The sequence below is a fragment of the Sorex araneus genome, chromosome 1 (assembly GCF_027595985.1).
Source record: "Sorex araneus isolate mSorAra2 chromosome 1, mSorAra2.pri, whole genome shotgun sequence".
NCBI classification, from domain to species: Eukaryota; Metazoa; Chordata; class Mammalia; order Eulipotyphla; family Soricidae; genus Sorex; species Sorex araneus.
The window spans coordinates 178,278,541-178,301,370 of NC_073302.1; the positions used below are offsets into that span (position 1 = coordinate 178,278,541).

Here is a 22,830-nt window from a genome sequence, read left to right on the forward strand (position 1 = left end):
TGGCCTACGTGTGCTGTTGTATCAGACTCAGGGGATTTGAAGCCACTTTACTTGATGTAGTTGAGTCTAGATGAAGTGTTTCCAACCCACTTTTCCTTCATATCTGCAGTTACTGTTGTAGTTCCTGGCTCAGTGGTGAGGTGCTCCAGAGGCTACATTTGTTGTGCAAGTCCCCCGACCGTGCTGGGAACTGCATGGTGCTGGGAAGGAACTCCAAGCCTGATGCATGCAGAGCATGGGGTCTAGCACTGAGACAAGGCCCCGGGTCCCTAGAACTCGACTTTTTATTGTTTTGATTGAAGAAGGAAGCATCTATGCCTTTAAAAGAAATTAGAGAATGGGGAGGTTGGATTGTGGGTTGGAGGCTCGCCGTGTACCGCCGACCTGGATTCAATCCCTGTCATTCCATATGGTCCCTGGAGCACTGCCAGGAGTGATCCCTGAGTACAGAGCCAGAGCAAGGCCTGTGAACTGCTGGGTATAACTCCCAAACTAAAAATAAAACAAAAATAAACTAGTTCTTACACACACACACACACACACACTTTTTTCCTTTTTTTTTTTTTTACAAGCAACATGACCACTATTTTACTGAAGAAGCCAGCTAGAGGGGATTATACAGTGAGGTGGAGGCTTAGAAGAGTCAGATAACAGCGGGGGGCGGGAGCGGAGGATCAGAGGTGCTGTTCATCTCTTTTGCGGAATGTGATTTCAGTGAGGCGACAAACTCTTGGTGATGATGCCTCGGTCCTAATGAACTGAAGTCAGTAAAAGCACAGGTTTTCTGGAATGCTGTGTTAAAAATGAAACTCCTGCTGCAGATGAGGATGCAACACAGACAGGCAAGTGAGAGTTGTAGGTAAAATAAATTCCCATGGGTCCAGAGACACACACTCTCGTGGTAAGCATGCCATGGCAATGGGAAGGAAGAAGACAGTGGTGGAGTCAGTGATGCTGAGAAGAATGGGGCAGCCCACAAACATGGAACACATGTTTTTTGAGGAGTGGGTTTGACTCTTTAAATCCAAGATCAGGTTAAAGGGAAGGTTGTAGTCTCAGAATCCACAGGCCTCTTAGGAAGGTTCTTAGTTGCTGCTGACAGGCTGCCGGCTGCTTTGCGACCTTGCAGGTGAGCATGCACACACAGTACCTGCTGTGCACCATCCTCTCTTTTCAAACATCCTCTTGCGCCTGGTCCCCTTGGGCCTCCTGTTTTCTGAACAGTTCTCTTAGGAAACAACAGGGAGATGGGACTTGAACTACGTTTCAGTTTTGATTTCTAAATAGAGGAAGCAGTGATTGGACTGTCAATAATACACCCATTATCATTAGAACTCATAAGCTTAATTACAAGACAAACTGGAAGCTAATGATTTTTTTATGCAGTGTTACATCCCTCCCTAGGAGGCCAGTTTCCAGGGAAACCTCTCCTTTCTTCCTTTCTACCTAGGACACAGTCATATGAAAAAGGAAGAGAAATATAAACACAATGGAAGGATTAAACAAGACAAGGCACAGTTGGCTACATTTTACATTTATTAGAAGAATACAGTAAAAAAAGATTCTGCAGACCAGTGGTAATTGGTCTATTGGAAGAGAAAGAAGCTATCTGAGAAATGGCCTAAATTTACAAAAATGATGAAATCATGTTTTAAAAGAGTAAAAAACAATTAAAAATCTTCTTACAATGTTAGCCAAAGTTCAAAGTGTATTTAATTCTGACCGTAACAGCTAACAAATAAATAAGTGTTAAATACAGATGAGTTAAAATGGCAAAAGACAGATAACTGTTTTACAAACTTACTCATTTGTTTTCAGACTTGTTCACAAAGCTAGATGAACTCACCAAAGGCCTTACTTGTATGTTTTACACTTGACCTTTTCAGTAGAAGCAGCCTATTTCCAGTGTTTCTTTTGTCTAATTCACAAATATATTATTTTCAAACAACAACACGAAAGGTGCTTAACCTGACATTAAATTGTCCATAAATTGGCACAAAAAGGAAATTTTGTAAACCATGGGAATTCTTTGATCAAGATAATGCTTACAAATCGGTCATCCATACCATGGAGGGCTGCCTGGGGACAGGCTGCACTTCTGCCCCGTCTTCCCAAACTCCTCTTTTCTCAAATGGAAGAGGAAGTACCCAGTCACAGACTTACAACCACTCGTGGCGGTGCTGGGCCTTAGAAGCAGCAGTGCGCACAGTGGGGCTGTGCAGTCAGAGAGCACCTACTGGCTGTGCATCTCACCTCTGTTCTCCATGACATCAGGCTTTAAAAGAAGCACTATCCTGGGAAATTGGACAGTTAACTTTCTCCAGAATTTATTTGGCTGTTTCTATGTGGCTGTATGGCCACAACTACAAGAGTTCCAATTTTGTGGTGGTGGTTATTTTGGGGCCACATCCAGCTGGGTTCAGGATTTGCTCCTGGCTCTGTGCTCAGGGATTACTCCTGGTTGGCTCAGGAAACCATATGGGGTGCTGGGGATCAAACCCGACTCAGACGTATATACAGCAAGTGCCCTACCCACTGTACTATGTCTATAGCCCTGAGTTCCAATCTTTGAGAATACTAACTAGATCAAAACAAGTAGAACACACAAAAAGAAAACCATCATCATATAAAGTCAGCAGAATTCACACCACCACCAACTCCTCCAATAATACTCAGATTGTTTAATGGGCCAGTGAATTTAAATAAACATAAAATCTATAGATGCCTTACGAATAAAACCATTCTCAATGAGAAACTTAAATATTAGATGATAGAACACGATGGAGAGAAATTCCCCATGGGAAGTACATGCCTGACTACTAGACCATGTGGAGATCACGTGACAATTCTGTATTGGGTATTGGGTACTGATACTTCCTATGATGAGTGAAACATACAAGTGAGTCCTGTCTTGGGCACTTTGATCATGGATTTGAAACAACCACGATCCCCACCAGACCATCTCTTCTGTCTTTGATTCTGACGGTATGCTTACAGTCTATACCTAGCACTGGATTTAGAATCATAGAGTTATAAAATAGATTTGCTGTGAGAAATCTGGTGAATTTGTGAAAATTTTCTTCTTGACAGTAAAATAGAAAAATAAGTTAAAACACTTTTTTTTAAATACATTATGAATATGAATGTCCTCTAGCATCACAGGAAAATTTGTGGGAAATTATTGCTTTTCTGCACGCAATGGAAGCAAAGCAATTCAGACAGGCAGGAAATGGACCTCCATAGCAACCCATAGTCTAAATATAAGAACCACTGTTCTCCGGGTCAGAATGCATTCTCAGTCATGTTGAGCATGGTTCTGGGCACCATGCCCTTTGCATTTGCTTGAAACAAGCTGGTATTTTTTTAAAGGTAGAAAGCAAGTTTATTTCTTCTCAGTAAAATTATTTGTAAATGAAGCATTTTCACATAATGATGTTTTCCCTGTCCCCCTCCTCCCCTTCTGTATTTAAGTACTAACAAAAGCACAGACTAGTGAGCCCTTAAAGCCGGCTAGAATGGTTCGTTCGTGGAGAGGAAATAATAACATGTGCCAGACTCAGTCGACAGCACTGAAATCAAGGGCCCTGAGAAATTTCAGTTCCAACTTGAGGAGGGAGTTTCTTGCTTCATAAAGAATTTCTCAGGCAGCATGAAAGACCATAAAGTTAAACAACTTTATAAGAACTGTGTGAATGAAATATTAATACTGAGAGTTGGGAATCACTTACAACTTCACTTCTTATTCTTATACTTAGGATTTTGCTATTCCACTGTGGAACTAGGATTTGTTTACTGACATCTTACACATGTTCTGTGTTGGTTAGAACACTGATATTTCCAACTGACACCTGTCCTATGTTTTCAAAATAAAGTATTACCTCCTGTGATAAGATGAATTGCTTAGACACTATGATTTTAGAAAGGATGTTTTAACTAAACACATTGGAGTGAAGAGGGTAAAGTGTTGGCTTTGATGCCCCAAATCTGCCTTCTTAGTTTGGTTCGCACCTAGTTTGGCTACCATTCTGATTCTGAAGACATTCTTAGTGAAAGGTTGACTTGCTGAAGGCTGGGAAATGTAAGGTAAAATCGATAATTTAATACTGTGGTCTGTGGGGTTTGTTTATCTCTGTAGACTGGTGAAGTTTAGTTCTTTTCTGAAGCTATGGAATAACTTTTAACATTGCACAACTGAAACACCTTTACTTTTAGACATTTATGAACAAAAGAAGTGTGAAAGAAGTAAAAAACCTTACTGACATAGAAAAGTGGAGTCTGTTCAAGTGTCTAAGGTAATTTTTGTGAGTGTCAGGGTTTCTTTGGAGCTAAGCCATCTAAGGAGTTTACTAATCTAAGTCAAGTGGTTATTTCCTTGGGACACTCTCCTCAAAGTGCTCTTTCTGTCCTGGGAAAATGTCCCCAAAGCCTTTACTGTAAAATATTAACTGTTAGCTGAGTGGTGCCAACCGTCCTATTTCCAATGCGAGGGTGACAGCTCAGCCTCCTTTCTACGCTAAGCTGCTTCCTGGAATGGGCTCGAAGCTGACCTTTAGGAGGCTGAGAGGTGGGAGAGCCCCTAACGGCAGTTTCTCCTGGAACTAAAGAAAAGCTCATGTGTTCCAGGTCTGTTAATATCCAAGTAGTACTTTGGACACTCTCTAAGAAAAGCTCAAGATAAAGTCTTATTCCACTTTGGTAAAGCAGAGATCAAGAACTGGGCATAAGAAAAAGAAACACCAAAATCAAACATAAACGGGAAAACAAACAAAAAAACTCCCCAACAAGTGGCACCAGCGTGACTCTGCACCTGTTATGGCAGATGTTCAAGGAAAACTACCTGTGCAAATAAAACCGAGGGAAAGCATACCACAAAGTATTAAACAATGCTTCTACCTGACAGGGTCATAGCATAGAACATTTTAAAACTTTATGGAATAGTTCACCTGTTGGCTTGTGTGGTAATGCTGGGGAAATAGCTTACACATGTGAGATCGGAATCTTTAGAGTGAGTCCTGAATATGCTTGTTTCAAGGCCAGTATGAGTTTCCTGGCAGGGAAGCTAAATCTGTCTTTATGTTTACAAGCAGAGACACCTGCAAGATATTTTTTTCTTTAATAAAATAAAAAAACAGAGATTTCTCCAGTTTCCCTCCAGTGCTGGCTGCCTGATGTGTGGTGCCACCTCTCAGTCTTCCGCTGCAGGGAATCAGGAGCCCACCTGCACCCCTCCCAGAAACACAGAGCAAGACCCACTCATTCCCTGCCAGCTAGCTCCTGAGATCCTAAAAAAAAAAAAAAACAACCTAAGATCACTATGCTTTTAAAGACATGCTTCAGGGACTCAAGAGGCAGGTAGTATTTAATACCGTGGTGCAGGAAGTCCGTCCACCAGCCACCTGCAGTGGATTCTGTCTTCCTGCTTTGGCTGGTCAGCCTTGGAATCACTGTGTATTCTCACTTTGCAACTGTCTTGCATCTCTTCAACTCATCCGTTTTCCGGCTCTTTCTCTGCCTTCTGTGTCTGATCCTACCTGACTGGGGTGATGAGCAGCTTCAGGCCTTCCTAAGACTCCTTCCTGTCAGATGTCTCAGGGCTGGGAACAAAGCTATCCACTTGCTATTTTCTTACAGGCCCTGCCAAATTCTCTTCTTCTCTAGTACATTAAGGTCCTTCTGAAGGTAGCCCTTATCTGCGGGTGACTAATGTCATGAATCAGTGATTGAGTGAAAGATGAAGCAAGGCTGCTTGAAGCCATGTGCTCAGTAGGGGACTAGTTTGGGGTAAGCCTCCTTGTAAATATTTCTAATAAAGTCTGAATCATCAATGATCTGAGCTTAGGAAAAATTAAATAAACTAAATCAAATGAAAAAAAGAGACACTGAGTCATCTCTTGAAAGTCCACATATATACCTGAAAATCATGAATAAGTTGGGAACTGTAACTCACAGTAATTCAATAAAAAAGAAAAAAGAAAACCAAAACGCTCAAAAAAGTCTGTCCAAACTGGGTTGTTGTCAAGACGAGTAAGTGAAACCCATGGCTGCAGTACCCCTGAACGAGGAGCTAAGACGGCTCCTAATGCAAGAGTGAATGTTTAGTTTGCAGACATTAAGGCCCCCACACTGGCAGGCCAACTCTCTTGATGCGTTGTCTTTGGTTCCAGTATTTTTAAAATTTGCAATAGGAAAGAATCTGACCTCATAGCATTCTTCTCAGACTCTTTAGGGATATGGTTCAAGCCTTGGTGCACTGCAGTCATGCCCCTCTGGTGGAGATCTGCCATCTGACCCCAGCGTCCTGGGTGCGTTCCTCTGCTTGGAGCTGTTGGCCTTAGCACCTTCCCTGGTGACTGATAAGCTGCAGTGTCTGCTTGTGACTCGTGTGATGAGATGCACTAGATTTAGTACACTAGGAATCTCTATCATGGACCAGGCAGCTAAGTGAGCCTCAGTGTCTTGACTTAGAAATTCAGAATTTAGTTTTGGAATCTATGTGAGGCAGTAGGCTGGCTTTCAGGAGGTAATAAATATTTCCTTACATGAATTATGTCTCAAATAGATTGCCCGCACATCTCTATTACTGCATTATTTTTTTGCATTAATTTTGAAAGGATAATTTTATGGGACCCTAAGAATATACTAATGTCTCCTTCAAATAGGCTTTTGGTACATTAAATCTTTAAAATCAGAAATTAATATCTAGTTCTGGATTTTAAATAATGATCAGCATTGATAATAAAACTAATCAAAAGAATATTTCATAAATTCTGGTATGTATAAGCAAATAAAAGAAATGAAAGAGGTAACACTTTATTTTAATGGTAAACTTTCATGCTGACTGTAACAGTATAATGGAAATGTAACAAACTCATTTTTATATAAATTTGTTTCCATTTAAGATATTAATACACACAGAAAACATATCCTTTCAACACCTGTCCCTTGGTTGTCCTTTTACCTCTTATCATTCTATTCTGTGTTTGGGCCATGACCTAAATTGGAACACAATCTTTGTATCAGAACTTTCCAAACTTATTTGTCCCGCCGCCCCCTTTCCAGAAAAAAAAAGTTTCTCAGTGCCCAGAGCTCCCCTGGGAACCTACCATATTCAAATGCACAAGTAGAAAGTGCCCCCACAAGTGCACCGAGTTGCTCTAATGCTCCCTGAGGGTGGCTCTGCCCCCGTGGGAAGCACAGCTTAATTATATGACTCAGAGCAGTGCTCATGGAAATGAATTCTGTTGAGAGGAAGCATCTGAACTACTGATGGTGTGATCAAAAGACTACGCATAAAAAGAGGGTCTCATAAAATAGCAGTCAAAACACTGAAACCTCACTTTAAGAGACACATGGCTACAAAACCATGTACATAAAGTATAGAAGTATGGTTCTCAGGGGCTTAACACACACTGAATCATAAAAATGAATCTTAAGTGGAGTGGTTGAAATAGCTTTATGGTGACAGGTGGCCTAGACATGTATTTCTCCCTGCTAACATCTGCTTATCTCATGACAAATTCCTCACTGTATGGCATATATTATAATCAAAACACTTACTGAACACAATCTTCCATCTGTATTGTAATGTCATAGTTAATTTATTTTAGTTTGGTTTTGGGGCCTACCTAAAGGTGCTCAGGGATTACTCCTGCTTCTGTGCTCAGGAATCACTCCTACAGGGCTTGGGAGACATATGGGGTGCTGGGGATTAAACCTGGGTGGGTCACATGCTTTGCATGTGCCCTACCTAGTGTACTGTTTCTCTGGTCCCATAGCTATTTTAGTGGTGGTAGCACACACGCACGTACACATACACAGAGACATTTGAGTAACAAGAATGAAGTGTGACTATGGCACAGGCAAGGGAACCGTATACATATACAGATGTATGTATAATATAGTGGTTCTTAAAGAACATTAAAACAATTTCAATACATAAACTTTTGGTTTCCTTTTAAAAATAGGCCTCAAATAAAAATTAACTGTGATATGTGCAAGGAATAGAGGCTAGAGTTAGGCCTATGCTCTCTACTGATAAGCTAGGAAGATGCTTCAATAATACTGTGTCTGTGTAAAATGGGATCATATGGAAAAACTCGCATTGTCTATATTAAATATAGGAAATTAAAACAAATGATTACAGGACCCCTTTCATAAGACCTAGTGGGAGGAAGGGATTGACATAAAACTTCTGGTTTTGAACATTTAAACAGAACCTGCTAATCCTTTATTATTATTTTCCTGGAAGACAAATAAAATGTTGGTTTGTGTGAACGAAGCTTAGATAAGACAGAATACAAGATTAATTTTAGGTTTCACTGTGAGTAACAAATGTTAAGTTGACACTGAAAGCTTTCTTTCCTTGAAAAATGACAAGCTACCTAAATATATCTCGTAAAACTCTTTGGTGACCAAAACAGAAAAACACAGGTAAGAATCATCCTGTGTAGGCTCATACACCCTACTCTATTCATAAATTTACACCACTGTAACAGGAATTATATCAGTATGTTGTATACAACTCTTGGAAACTCCAGCAATACAAAGACAGTGGGCTAGCTTCTGGCTTAGATTCAGACCAGTGGTAACTTGAGTTACAAGTGCTTTCATATTAAACAAGTTAATTTTAGTTGGATTCTGTGCATTTCTGAAGACTTTCTTTTTCTACATTAACTTGAGAATTCAGAAGAGTATTTCTATGTGTGCTTTTGGGGATGGATTAACCTCATAAAGTACATAATTCTAATAATTATCAGTGGCAGAAGGGATGAATAAATTATGCTTCAAGCACAGCAAAATTAACAGTAAAAATGGCTTGCATAACTTTTTCTAAATGCATGTGCCCATGTAAAGTTTAATATTCTGTACAACTGATATGATCTTGAAAGACTCCCTGTGAGTTATTAATCCTGAACTACACCAATGCCTGCTTTGGGACAAAGAATAAAATAGAATTTAAATGCTGCAGATGTCATGATGTTTTGAAAAGCTTCTTTAATTTAAGCACAGAGTTATGATGTGAATTGCAAATTGTAACAGCTTGGATGAGTGAGAAATATCAATGCCAGGTTCAGACTGTACACCAGAATGCAAAGATTAAGCTTCAGATTCATGAAATTAAAGCCAAAGTGATCTCATTCTCTCTCCTTGTTGTGGGCACAGCATTGAGGCTGCTTAGTGATGAGGTGTTTGCTTTAAACAAAAAAATATTGCAGAAAGATTGGCTTGGAAATTCTGATAAAGAGTGGACAGTCCCCATCTTATATCATTCCTTTTGGAGCCTAACAAGCACCTGAAAATCACAGCTCTTAACTTCATCTGGTGAATTAGAAATCTGATTTATCATAGTATAGATCATCAAAAGAAGTTTCTATTTATTTAGAATATTTCACTGAAGGGGAAAACAATTTTGTTTTAAGCTCTATATATTGCAATATATGATTGAGAACAAGTTTATTACATCTTTTCACTTTAGCCTGAATGTAGGACTCATTAAGTGTGAGTGAAATTTGCCAGGAGATGGAAATGATGGACACAAGGATAATCTCTTCAGTATTACCCTTTATCCTCCCTAAAGTATTGGGTATGTGTTCTGCACAATGAATTGATAGTTATCAAACTGTTGAAAAGGGCAGGGGGAATTTAGATCTCATAAATTCTTCCCATAAAGGTAGACCAAAAAAAACCACACAGTGCTATTTATCTGGGCACAGGCCTGAGTGCTCACAGAAAGCTCCTATTTACCCCTGAGTGTGACCATCTCCTAACACATGTTTATCCTGAGAAGCGACTATATACAGAACACAGGGTAAATTCCTTCAATATGATTGATTTAAGTGAACAGATCCTATTTTTGACTGTGTCACATAGTTTTCATATGAAAATCTTCAGAACTGTATTCACATACATGACAGCTAATGGTCAGAGTTTTCAGGTAGCAGTGTAAGGGTAAACTGAGGAAGAACGTGGAAATAGGAGGTCTGCGCTTACATCTTTACCCTCAACAATGTCCATGTGGCTTCTTAACTATTCATCATTAACACCTACATTTCATGGTAATTTATATATGTGTGAGTATGACAATGTACTCACACATGAATGTGTCTAAGACTCAGGGTCATGGAATTCTGACAGCTGGAACAAATGAAGGGACTCCAATTTCAGATGCCTCATCTGGGGTGAGGGGACTGAATTCAAAGTCTTCTGCTATTTCTAGGGACCTGCATGTTTTATAGTTTCTCAAAGACATTTTTGTTGTTGCTCTATCAACCTATTCCTGAAAACATTTCACAGATTCTTTCCACAAACTTAGAGCTTATAGTTAGTGTTATCTGTGTGTGTTTGTATCTATAAGGCATTACTCTGGTAAGAGGCAGATTCTGTACTTTCATCTCTTCTTTGAACACTATCCCAGGTGCTCTCTGCAGACCATCACATTCTTGCTCTTACGGCTCTCTTGAATATCACTCCAAAGCTCCTGTCTTCACTTCTAGCAAGTTCTTTCTAAGAATGTTTGATGCACCATTTTTCTGATGCTTAGACAAGGAAGAAGGAAGTCACCACCTTACTACTAACATAGGAACACACTGATTCATACATTATGCACAAAAAAGTGAAGAAACCTCAGGAGATCCAAACAATTCCCAGCATAAACTGATGTTCACAAATATTTTCTTGCCTTGGCTGACTTTGGTTGGAATGTGCTCTGCAAACATGATGCTGCCAGCGCAGCACATAGCACCGACGGAACATGGTCTGCAGCACTGGGCAGCAGCCCGTCAGCTGTGTCTGACGTGGAAAGCTCTTGAGAAGCGTCAGTCGTTCTAGTGTGAGAGAGACAGGCCTTGGCAGCCTGTGCTTCACTCTATTTACATGGGCCAGAGGCCAGGCAGAAGGCGGCCTAGGACTTGAATGCATCTGCCTTAACTTTTTTTTTTTTTCTCCAAGTGGCACATATTTCTTTAAAAACAGTTAATAAAAAATAACCTTAGCAGACTGCTGCAGGTAACGTGGAACAGACTCATTGTGAATGAGAAGAACAACATCCGTGCTGGAGGACAGAGAGGGAGGCCGAGGGCCGCCCCGTCTCTAGGAGAATTTCTTCCTGATGCCAGCGAGTTCTCTCTGAAGTTCCGTGAACTTAGGACGGTTTTCGGGGTTATAATCCCAACACCGTAACATAATTTTAAAAATTTCCTCTGGACAATTCTGCGGGGCTGACATTCGGTAACCTGAAGACCCAAAAGAAGGAGAAGAAATAATCAGAATGGAAAAGGGAAATACATAATCACAAAAGACATTATAACAGCTGTGGATTTTAGTGCCTTAAGTTGCAGACATAATAGAAACCAAAATCCCCAAATTTTACTACAGGGTCAACTGTTTTTATTTTTTCCCTCCTCTCTACAAGTGATTCAGAATTCAAAATTATAAGGTCATAGAATTACATTTTAATTCAAGATCCCATTTTATGTTTGTTCATTTCTCAGAAAAATGGAGGTCAGATTTGGCACAGGAATGAATTTATTTTAGCAGCTCTAAGTATTGGCTTTTAGAATTTAGTTTTAGAGGCTGTGGGTAATTTGAAAAGTCATCTCTATAGCATAGGCTATGAATTGTGGAAGCGGGTTATATAGACACTATTTCAAGGATGAAATAAAAATAAATGCACTGAATTCCCTTAAAATCCAGAAAAAATTCTAAAGTTTCAGTTTCCTGGTGATGTGTCAGCTGTGTGCTGGGTAGCGGGTGTTCGCCTGGCTGCCTCAGGTTGTACACAGTCTGAAGGTAGAAGGGAAGCAAGGTATTTATTCTCCTCAACCTTGTTCTAGTCCAGGCCCCCTTAGAGGCCCCCTGCAAGGGCACTGCCATGTGGTAAAAGCACATTCCCCCTACAACTGAGATGCAGGCACGTGCATGAGAAGCCTTCCCAGCTCTGATGTGGGGCTACACTCAGGCTTCCTTACAGTGTTACACAATTTGCAAAAAACGTTAACTGCCTCTTCTTTAAGATGTTTTCCCTTGAAGTTCCAATAGTCCTGCAGTGGCTGATTCAGCGCTGCGGGGCTGCCACCCCAATCCCTCCTACACAGTGCCCAGACCCCCACTCCACTGCCACGCTCCCAGGGTCCATCACGGCTGGAGGCGCCTTAGCTCCCAGTTCTATGGACCATCTCGGACCATCTCTCAGGGTTGTTCCCAGTACGGGCCCTGTTCTCTGTTTCCGTAAACTCTTCCTATCTTCGTCAAGAGAAATCTGGCATTTCTCTTTACTTCCTCAGCACTTCTCTGAGTGTGACACCCTCCAGTGCCACCAGCATGAGTTCTTTGAGGACTACACTAATACTACTTTACAGTGGTATTAATGGTGTCTGGCACAGACTCAAGACTGGAGTAGTACGCCCCACCCTCCCACTTCGCTTGAAGATGGTGAAGAAAGGAACCTTGCACCTGTCATGTGTCTTTCTATTTCTGAAGTGTTGGATTCCAGGCTGAAAGCGTGTTTGTCTAGCAGAGTCAGGCCACGCCTGGGCCCTAGGGAGATGTGTCACTACCTCAGCTCTCTGTCCATGTACTGAACAGGATGTACCTTCCGCCCACCAAACAGCGACGGTCTCTGCGGCTGGACACCAGCGTGGCAGACCCTCATCTGGAGCTCACCTCTTTCCACTTGCTCCCGTGCCTGCTGGTTTGTCATTCCAGGGTATGGGCAGACCCCCAGGCTGAACGTCTCCCAGAGAAGGATGCCAAAGCTCCACACGTCACTCTCAGAACTGTATCTCCCTGTGAGGGGACAAAACCATTACCACGTGAATGGGGACAGAGAAAACCATTCCCAGTTCTGAATGTCCTTCAGTTGCGTGAGAACACATTTAAATTTCGCCAAGGAACTCAGTAACTAGTGATTTTGCTCCCTTCACTGGTTTCATGCTCTCGGACTCGCAATATCACCAATTCAATGAAAAGCTTCTAGACCTCTAGTTTATCCAAATCTGTTTCTAGATCACTTTTGCACATGTAGAACTAATCCTCTGTCAGCATGGTGGAAGCTCACTTTTCTGTGGTATCTTAATGAGATGGATGGTTCATAGAAAGAAGATGCAAGTTTGTATCACAGCCTAGGAGATCAAATAAGTTGAATTTCCGCAATTTTGACTTCTTCTGGTATCATTTTCTTTCTTTAAATTTACAAACAAGCTTAAAGCAATAAAGTTTCTTAACTTCCCATTACTCTTTACAGATATTCTTAAATATTTAAAGGTCTCACTTTTTCCACTATGGCTTCATTTATGGATACTACATTTTTTCCCTCTTTGTGTTCAGAATAGGGTTGAAACTAACATAGTTGGCTGATGAAAACATCTTACATATTGATGAAAAAAATTATCTGGTGTCTTTTTTTTTTTTCTTGTGAAAACATCTTGGCTGCATCTGCTTCACTGAGCTAGATGAGCTAAGCTCTCAGAATCCTTTTTTGGAAGTCTAGAGAAATACAGAGACCAACACAAGATTCCTTCTGATCACTGTGAAGCTGACAAAGGGAAGCAGAAAAACACCTTCCATTTCCAAGAGATCAGGAATTTCCATGATTAATTTCCCCACACGCTTGTTTCTGTTTGATTATGTATTTGACCTGTACTGTCATAACTGAACACTGTTCAGTGTGGTGTTAGAGGCTTCTGGAATGATTTTGTTTTCTATCTTCCATGGAGGTTCCTGCTCTAATTGCAGTTCCAGAAGCCATGAGGGTCCCTCCTCTGAAAGCCCAGAGTCCCGTGAGCAGGGCTTTCTCTATCTCACTGCGTCTGTGTGGGGGTGAGTGGGGGTTGCCCTGATGCCAGTTTCAAGCACACTCACTGAGCACCTTTAGCTGAGAATCACGCTCTCTCTGAAGGCAGTAGTTATGGCAGTCACTATGCTTTTCACTGGAGGATTCGTTTTCTTCCCCCCATATTAACTCTTTGAATGTTTATCATCTAAGAATTTAATACCTTTCAGATGAATTCTTTATGAAAGTACAAAATATACAGAATCTATTCTACCCCCCACACTGTTTTTTGGTAAGATGTTGTCTGAGAGATCAAGAAGGCATATGCCAACCTAACACCAAAACATTGACCTCTGATCTTGACTTTGCTGAATAATTTTATTCAGCCGACCTCCACTACCCAACGGCCGCCACACTCTAGGCCGCTTTCCCCATGCTCGGGCCGAGCCTCATGCATGAGCGAAGTCCCACAGAACCCAGGTAATGCGGAACTTTGTGATCTTGGACTCTGGGCTCAACAGGACCCAGGAGCAGAGATCCTCTGCCTGCTTCCCCCAGTCTCCGGTGATCCGGGGATCACACCCATAAGCAACCTCCTGCCAGCGCCAGATAATCTCATGGGCCTCCAGAACTCACGGCTGCTTCTCCCAGAAGGGAGCATAAAATGAGGCCCCCATAACCATGCCACCAGACTCTTTGCCAGGCTGTTTTCACTTGGGGCACCCAGAGGGGGTCGAGTGAGAGCCCTTCCCGCCCTAAGGGACCCAGCCCCAGCAGCTGACCTCTACTACCCAACTGCCGCTACACTCCAGGCTGCTTTCCACATGCTTGAGCCGAGCCTCACATGAGTGAACGTTTTCCTGGACACATCATCATAGAGGGAAATAAATATATATGCCTCTCAGAGAGCCCGGAAAGCTACTGAGAGTATCCCACCCACATGGCAGAGCCTGGCAAACTCCCTGTGATGTATTCGATATGCCCAAAACAGTAACAATAACAGTCTCATTCCCCTGACCCTGAAAGAAGCCTCCAATCATTGGGAAAGACGAGTATGGAGAGGCTGCTAAAATCTCAGGGCTGAGATGAATGGAGACATTACTAGTGCCCCCTTGAGTAAATCAATGAACAATGGGATGACAGTGATACAGTGACAGTGAATTTTAATGAGCTAAGAATAACTAAGGTATAGATAGCACATTGCTACTTTCCCACTTTACAATTCATCTTCACAATACCCTTGAAACATTATGAATTAGAAAATTAGGTATATAGAGAAAAGTAGACGGATTTGACAAGGTGATGCAAGTAATGAAATAACAGATTGGGACGATGATCCTGATGAAGAACCAGGACTCTTTTCAACATAAATCCTGTCTTTCTCAATTTTCAGAAGACTAATTACATCATACTAATTAAATCAGTCTGCATCAGCCCAAAATTCTCAAGTGACAAATGAAAAATTTATTTTAATAACTGATAGATTATTTTACTCTTTACCAAGTATTTTAGGCAACAGCATTGCTGTGGAGAGTGGCAGTATCTGCTGACGAGGGCACAGAGCCAGCCAGCATTCTGTGCTCAGGAAGCAGGGGAGCAGATGATTCATACAAATAACTGAGATCTCTCTAAGAGGATATGAGTATATATGTATGTGTTTGGGCCAGGTAAGTGGCATGGAGCCAGGTCTCGTGCTCTGCATATGTGGGGCCCAGTTAATCCCCAGCATGGCACTGCACTCACAGTGGATCATCACCCTGGTTGGCACTGTCACTGGAGGTGGCTCCTGAGTCCCTAAGCACTTTCTGGAAGCCCCACTATCCCAACCACTCAGCCACTGAGTAAAGAGTATTTTTCTCTGGGGACGGGAATTCTATGACTAGAATCAGGAAAAGAGGGAATTCCATTTTACTGAAGACCTTTGCCTATTGCTTGATTTAAAAAAGATCCAAGCAGAGAGCTGGAGAGCGAGCTCAGTGGGTTGGAGAGACTTGCAAGCAGGCGCCTGTCCCATCCTGGCATCGAGCTACGAGCAGCCTGAGGACGGCTGGAGAAGGGCCCCGAACCCAAACAAAACAAACCCAAATATGTATTAGCTGTTAAACTAGTAATTTGTGGTCATTAAATTGGTTTACAAATTAATATAATGGAATAAATACTGTTTAAGAGAGGTTACTTAGAACAAAGGCTGTTTTTTTCTGTCTTCCTAGATTGCACACTTCAGAGACCTGGGCAATATTTCATCTTTTCTGGGCCAAGACTGAAGAAATCAGTGGGGAGGAGAGGACCCTTGGTAGAATCTTACCATTAATCATAAAAAGAGCTTTTCTATAAAATATAAAAGAAGTATAACATGGAAGTTTTTATTAATTGCAGCTTGTGAGAACTGAGAAAAACTTTTCAAGGATGCCATGAGCCTTGTAAGCTCTCAGAAATTCCCTCACTGGATGGGTAATAAATATTCAAACTTCTTCCTCACCTACCACCAAGTCCTCCCCACTTGGTCACCTACGTTGTTCTGTATTACGTAAGGTTAGTTATTAAAGACTGTATAAAGCTCCAAAGATCTTTGCAATTGTTCTTTAGGTCTAGCTCTTACAAGTATTTGGAATTAAAATTTGAATTGTAAATACTTTTGTCAGCTTGAGGTTTAACTGAAATACTTGTATTAAAATACAGTTTTTGCCTTGGCTTAACATCTCAACAGTAAGATTTAAAGGCAAAAATCATAAAGATAATCTGACCAACATGGTTAAGAGAAATTTTAGAGAGCCAACTTTTCCTGGTAAGCCGCTTGGCTCTTCCAAGCCCAGCTCCAACACCCCTTGCATGATTCTACAGTGACAGTAACACTGTCATTATCACAGTCACCATTCCCGTCATCAACGTCCCTGACAGTGCTCTGTCATCCAAAGGAAACCTCTGCGCAAATCCAGGGCTACAATTCTGCCTTCCAATACTCATTTGTCCTTAATTTAGGTATTAAATCAAGGCATTTATAAATACCTGTTATTTTTTTAAATGATGAGGCAACTTTTAATTTTAAATAAAATATATTTTGATTTATTTTTATTAAAATATTACACTCATTTACCAACCCATATCTCATATTGCCTTTTTTTCTTTTTGGGGGCCACACTCAGAGATGCTCAAGGGTTACTTCTGGCTTTGCACTCAGGAATTAATCCTGGCGGTGCTTGGGGATCACATGGAATGCCAGGGATTGAACTGGGGTCAACCGCGTGCAAGGCAAATGCCCTACCCGCTGTACTATCACTCTGGCCCCTAATATTGCTTTCCTTACTGAAAATGTAATTTTTTAATTCAACTTAAAGCACAATCTGATTTATAATTTATTTCTGATTACAGTAACATAAAATTTCGGTGAAAAAAATCCCTGCTATTTAACAATGTTACTTCTATCTTCCTCCTTGTGATAACATTTACACAAGTTCCAAAGGCTAAAATGCTAACAAACCATACTGGTTTTCAGAATAGAAACTACCAAATTAACTGACTGGATTCTTAGGCCCTACCATTCCATGAGATTACCGAACCAATTACTGGGGACAGTGGGTCAGGGAGGTGGGTAAACTGGTGACAGGTATGGTGCTGGAATTAAGTACAAGTGAAATCATCATTAACAATATTGTCTATCACATTATTTCAATCAATAAAAAAGCAAAAAAGATTCCATATTACAAATAAATAAGATAAATAATGAAGAGCAACTGCAAGCCTTCCTCAAAAATACATTATTAGTGGAAAAATAAAAAGAGTTCAGAATATAGACAATCTTATGCTTAGAGAGTTTTGTTCATGACTTTGACATCTAGCTTGAAGATCTATTAGATTCTAGGCATGCCAAGGATAAAAAATAGACATACCCTAATTGATGACTATGGGCAGCTAGAATCATAGAGGGGGCCTAGCAAATCAAATGACGGGGTATGCTTCAGGGACAAAGAATTCTGGTCTTCCAGGTAGCTGTGTGTGTTCCATGAGTTAGGAATTTTTCATAGTGATCCTCTAGAAATTATTTTTTTTGAATTTAATATTTTGAGCGTATTCATTCTCATCATCAACTTTAAAACATAACTTTAAAGATAATATTGTGCTTATAAATATCTAATATGATCAATGAATGAAGTGTGTGCTCACATGTACTTGCCAAGCATGAACAATTACACATCATTTGTGTTTATCCTCAAATTAAAAAAAAAATTCAGCTCTACTCTCTTTAATTTTGCCTCTAAATATTTTGTGCTGATGAAGTCATTTAAAAAAAAAATGTCTGAAACCCAATCATGATCAACTTCGTAATTTCGAATTTCCCAATTTAATTCAAAAAAAAAAGGAAAAGAAAAAGAAAAAAAATTCCTTGGGCTGGAGTGACAGCACAGTGAATAGGGTGCTTGCCTTACAACTGACGCAGGTTTGAACCTCAGCATTCCTGAGCACTGCCAGAAGTGAGTCCTGAGTGCAGAGCCAGGAGTAACCCTTGAGCAACACTGGGTGTAGTCTAAAATCAAAATAACTTTTTTTAACTACCAAAAAAGAAAAATAAATGATTCTTACCATAATTAAGAGCTTCTGGTGCTGTCCATTTAATGGGAATCTGCTTTAGGCCGGAAGATGAATACACACCACCATCTTCCTGACGAGACATTCCAAAGTCACTGATTTTCAGAACATTATTTTCACCTACCAGGCAGTTTCTTGCAGCAAGATCCCTAGGTTACAATAAGACACAGAAAACACCCATTAAAGCAAATTGAAAGCTGCTTTCACATTTATGACTTCCACACTTTGCATTTTCACATTTGCAATGTATTTATAATGAGGTTAAAAATGCCTGTGATTTACCAGTCCTCCCCATCTTTCCTGTCATAGGTAAAAGTCACCCACAAGAACATTTGCATATTGAGCAGGCCACATGCTAATTTTCTAGGAGCCACATAGATTTCCATTTAAATAGGAAAATACTGATTCTGGGGTGAGGAAAGGAATTCACAGCAAGCCGGGCATCCCTGCTGCCAGCATCCTGTTCCTACAGCAGCACTATCCAGCAGAACCTTTTGAGAAGCTGTGTTCTCCATCTGTGCTGACCTGTCCACCAGGAGCCACCGGCCCTGTGTGGGTAATGAACACTCACACAGAAACAACTTCTACACCTGGTTTACTTAAGTAGCTGCACGCAGCCACCCCCCACTGCAGAGTCTTCTGCAGTATAGGTCTAGTGCTCATGGGCCAGAGATGCTGCACTGGAGACAGACAACATTCTATGTGATGCTATGTTTCTGCCTCCCCTCCACCCTGATCTCTTGCATGTATCCATAATTGTTTAAATTCCAGGGAATATCAAGGAAGTAAGCAGAGCCACCATGGAATGGAGGGAGAGACTAGTAAATTAATTCAGGGGTAAATCGATGAGTAACTGACAGATGGCTTTGAACTGATAAACTGAATTTATTCGAAGTGTGCCGAGAGCACCTGAAGAGTTCTGCTGGAGGAGTGGCGTGGCACGGGTCAGATCTGGAAGGGCTGAAGAGCAGCAAGTGGACAATGGGCAGGCAGAACAGGGGCCCACCAAATGGTTAGGATTGAGTCCAGGAGATGAGAGCCTGCACTGAGGACAGTGGTCAGTTGTCAGATTCAGAGAATATTGTAGATGTACAATCAGTAGTATATCCTGATAGAGTTAATGTGGAGTAGGAGAGAAAAAAGAATTGCAGATGACCTCCAGGATATTTTGAACCTAAGCAACTTAAACATACAGCTAACACTTACTAAAGCGAGACAGGGGGAGGTCAATAACTTAATCTCTACTATAAGGGCTACTGTACTTACGCATATTTATGCATGTGGTAAAAATATTATACAGAATGGTAAGATTACAGGTATGAAAAAATAGAAGAGTTAACAGAATCCCTCCCTGTCTTCAGAGCTGCATTAGAATTTGGGAGTTAATAAATGCTCAGTAAATACTGTTCAGTGAATATATGCATATAAACATAGGTCCACATGCATATTTGGCTATTTTCCTTCTCCTAGGAGAGATCCATGCTGGAGGCAGACTGTCTGGTGTATGCCCCCATTTCTAAATTATTTCCTTAAAACTGAGGAACACCAACCAGTTTTACTTTCAACTCTGAAAGACATTCCTGACCATAAAACATGACTCAAGACTTCCAAAAACTTAAAGTCTAATGATCTGATTGATTTATCACTAGGAGGTACCCTGAGAAATGGACTTATATCAACAGTTAACTGATGCTTGAAATTGCTGAATATAATTGATATCAGAGAAACTGTATTGAATTTCAGTAGAAAACTTGGAAGGCAGTAGTAATGTAATAATGTTCTCTTACAAATCTGCTAAGATCAACTTTTTTTTTCACAAGGAAAATGATCCAAGGCTAAAGTTTTATTTGTAAATGATTTTGTTTTCATACATAACACAGACATCCACTGAGAGTGAGATGAGGGTCTATTGCTAGACAAAGTGAGTGACAGTGATAACCTTCTTCATTTATCTACTTAACTTCATCTGCTAGAAGGAAATAACATATTGGCACAGGAACTCTACATCCCGCGTATGGCACGACTGGCCACAATATATCCTAGCTCTGCCTATTTGTATAGCTTTGATTTATTGTCTTCTTTTACTCATCTACAGAAATATAACCTAGGCCCAAGTAGATAGTCAAAGGGCTACAGTGCATGCCCATCATGCAGATAGCCCAAGTTTGATCCCTTGTATCACATGGTACCCAGAGCACCACTGGGTGATCTTGGTAGCCCCCAAGTATAACTGGGGTGGTCCTGGTGGCCACAGCACCATTAGACCTGAGCAGAATATGTCAGCAAGCCCCAGCATCATGACATCAGCCAGCAGAGCTGCGAAAACCATCACTGGAAGACCCCCAGGGCCTCTTGAGCACTGGAAGAGTAACTGCTTGGGGCGGGAGAGCCAATCTAGTAGGATTACATGAGCTAATGTTTGTAGAGTACTAGCATGAAATAAATGACTTCAGAGAAGCCTTGGGCGAACGCTTGATTGTCATCAGTATTTCCAGTTTTGTTGATTATTGCCACCATTGCGATTGCTACAAGAGGCCCTGGAATAGCGTGTATAAGTGCCTTTAAAAATAATTTCTAAGACTCTGTCATGACTGCACAGGTGGCACCTGGAAACTCTTGGCTACAAAGGAGGTCTGTAAAATATGCTTCCAAAGATGGGAGTTGAAATTCTTCACATTTTAAAAAATTCAAAATTTAAGTAACAGAGAAGTAGCTGAAACATAATGGCTTCTACATTATTTTCTTAATTTATCAGCAGAATAAAAATGTAGTTGTCATTACCCGTACTGAAATTGGGGTCTTTGATTTTGGAGGACTTTATATGCCAAGCTTGCTAATGTTTTTCAGCAGGTTATCTCTTTCCTATTATTTCATTATAGTTCATAATACTCACAATGCAGTTTGTCATTTAGAAGGTATCAATGTTTATTAGATGTTTTACTAATACTTAGATTATATGTCATTTTTGGTCTATATTTTGGGACTACCTTTCCTTTCCTTACCATCCTATCCCAGAATTGGAGGAGAAAAATCTATTTTGTTTCTATTGGTGTTTGGACCACACCTGGAGGTGCTCGGGACTTACTCTAGGCTCTGTGCTCAGGAATCACTCCTGATGGTTCTTAAGAGACCATAAAGAGCAGTTAGAGATTGAATCCAGGTTGGAAGCAGATAAGAAAAATGCCCTACCTTTTGTAGTATCTCTTTGGCCTGAAAAACACTGTTTATACTTTTCTAAATGTTATTAAGCATTAAATGCACTGCTGGTACAGAAAATTAAGAATAATCTGTTGGAGGAAATTTTGGTAGGTTCTGGCTGCATTTGACTTAGTGAGATCTATCTATCACATTTAATTAATGTTATGTATAGTAAAAGAGATTTTTTTTAAATGATGAGAATAAGCATATTAAATTTCAGATCCAGATTATCTGTCTTCAGAAATCTACCTTTTGAGTTTTCATTCTGGAATGATACTTCAACCTCATAATTCATGACTACTGATGATTATAACTAAGATATCAGGATGAAATATAAAAATTAATTCCCCCAAGACTCCTCAAAGTAAGAAACACAGGTGGATTCTTTAGACAATGTTAAATGGCAAAGGCAACTGAATGGAAATGAGCTTCCCATGTTAAAGTTTGCACCTCATTTCTCCTAAAGCCTTTCCCTGAATATAAATAGTGAATTTCAGTGACAGGGTAATAGAGGGTGAGGGAGGAAGCAGGAAGCTGGGATCTTCAACATGAAGGAGGTCCTGATGGGGGAGAGTGGGAGGAAAGGTCTGGCAGGAAAAAGCTCACTTGGTTGTGTGCTTGATCTTGCACATGTTTTGGCTTACTCCCATAAGTGGGGCAGAAACTAAATAAGCTTTTCTTTCTTTCTTTTTTTTTTTTTTGCTTTTTGGGTCACACCCAGCGATGCTCAGGGGTTACTCCTGGCTTTGCATTCAGGAATTGCTCCTGGCAGTGCTTGGGGGACCATATGGGATGCCGGGATCGAACCCGGGTCGGCCGCGTGCAAGGCAAACGCCCTACCCGCTGTGCTATCACTCCGGCCCCAAGCTTTTCATTTTTAAAGATGATAATGCTTCCCAATTAATCTGCAGATTGAAGGGATTCCCAACAAAGATTTGTCTATGGTCACTAAAAGTACCTTCCAAGGAGTGAAGGCTATAAAGGCATTGTTTGGTGAAGAAAAACTAATGAGATTTTTAAAGTGCAGAAATATTATTTTATTTATTTATTTATTTTTTGCTTTTTGGGTTACACCTGGCGATGCACAGGGGTTACTCCTGGCTCTGCACTCAGGAATTACTCCTGGCGATGCTCAGGGGACCATATGGGATGCTGGGATTTGAACCTGGGTCGGCCGCATGCAAAGCAAAAGCCCTACCCGCTGTGCTATCGCTCCAGACCCTAAAGTGCAGAAATATTATTTAAAAAAAGCAAAGCATATGACATTTGAAGGGAATATT

At 40.7% G+C, this 22,830-nt stretch overlaps 1 protein-coding gene across 1 annotated transcript in view; it reads right to left on the bottom strand.

Moving 5' to 3' along the window:
* Nucleotides 1-1,517: 1,517 nt before the first annotated feature.
* FER (FER tyrosine kinase) overlaps nucleotides 1,518-22,830 on the bottom strand; it is a 445,847-nt gene continuing 424,534 nt past the window's right edge. The window contains exons 18-20 of the mRNA XM_055144946.1: nucleotides 18,347-18,501; nucleotides 12,661-12,783; nucleotides 1,518-11,231 (exon numbers count right to left, since the gene is read on the bottom strand). Of these exons, the coding sequence (XP_055000921.1) occupies nucleotides 11,089-11,231; nucleotides 12,661-12,783; nucleotides 18,347-18,501 (421 nt within the window). The 3' untranslated portion in view covers nucleotides 1,518-11,088. The remainder of the gene's footprint in view (nucleotides 11,232-12,660; nucleotides 12,784-18,346; nucleotides 18,502-22,830) is intronic.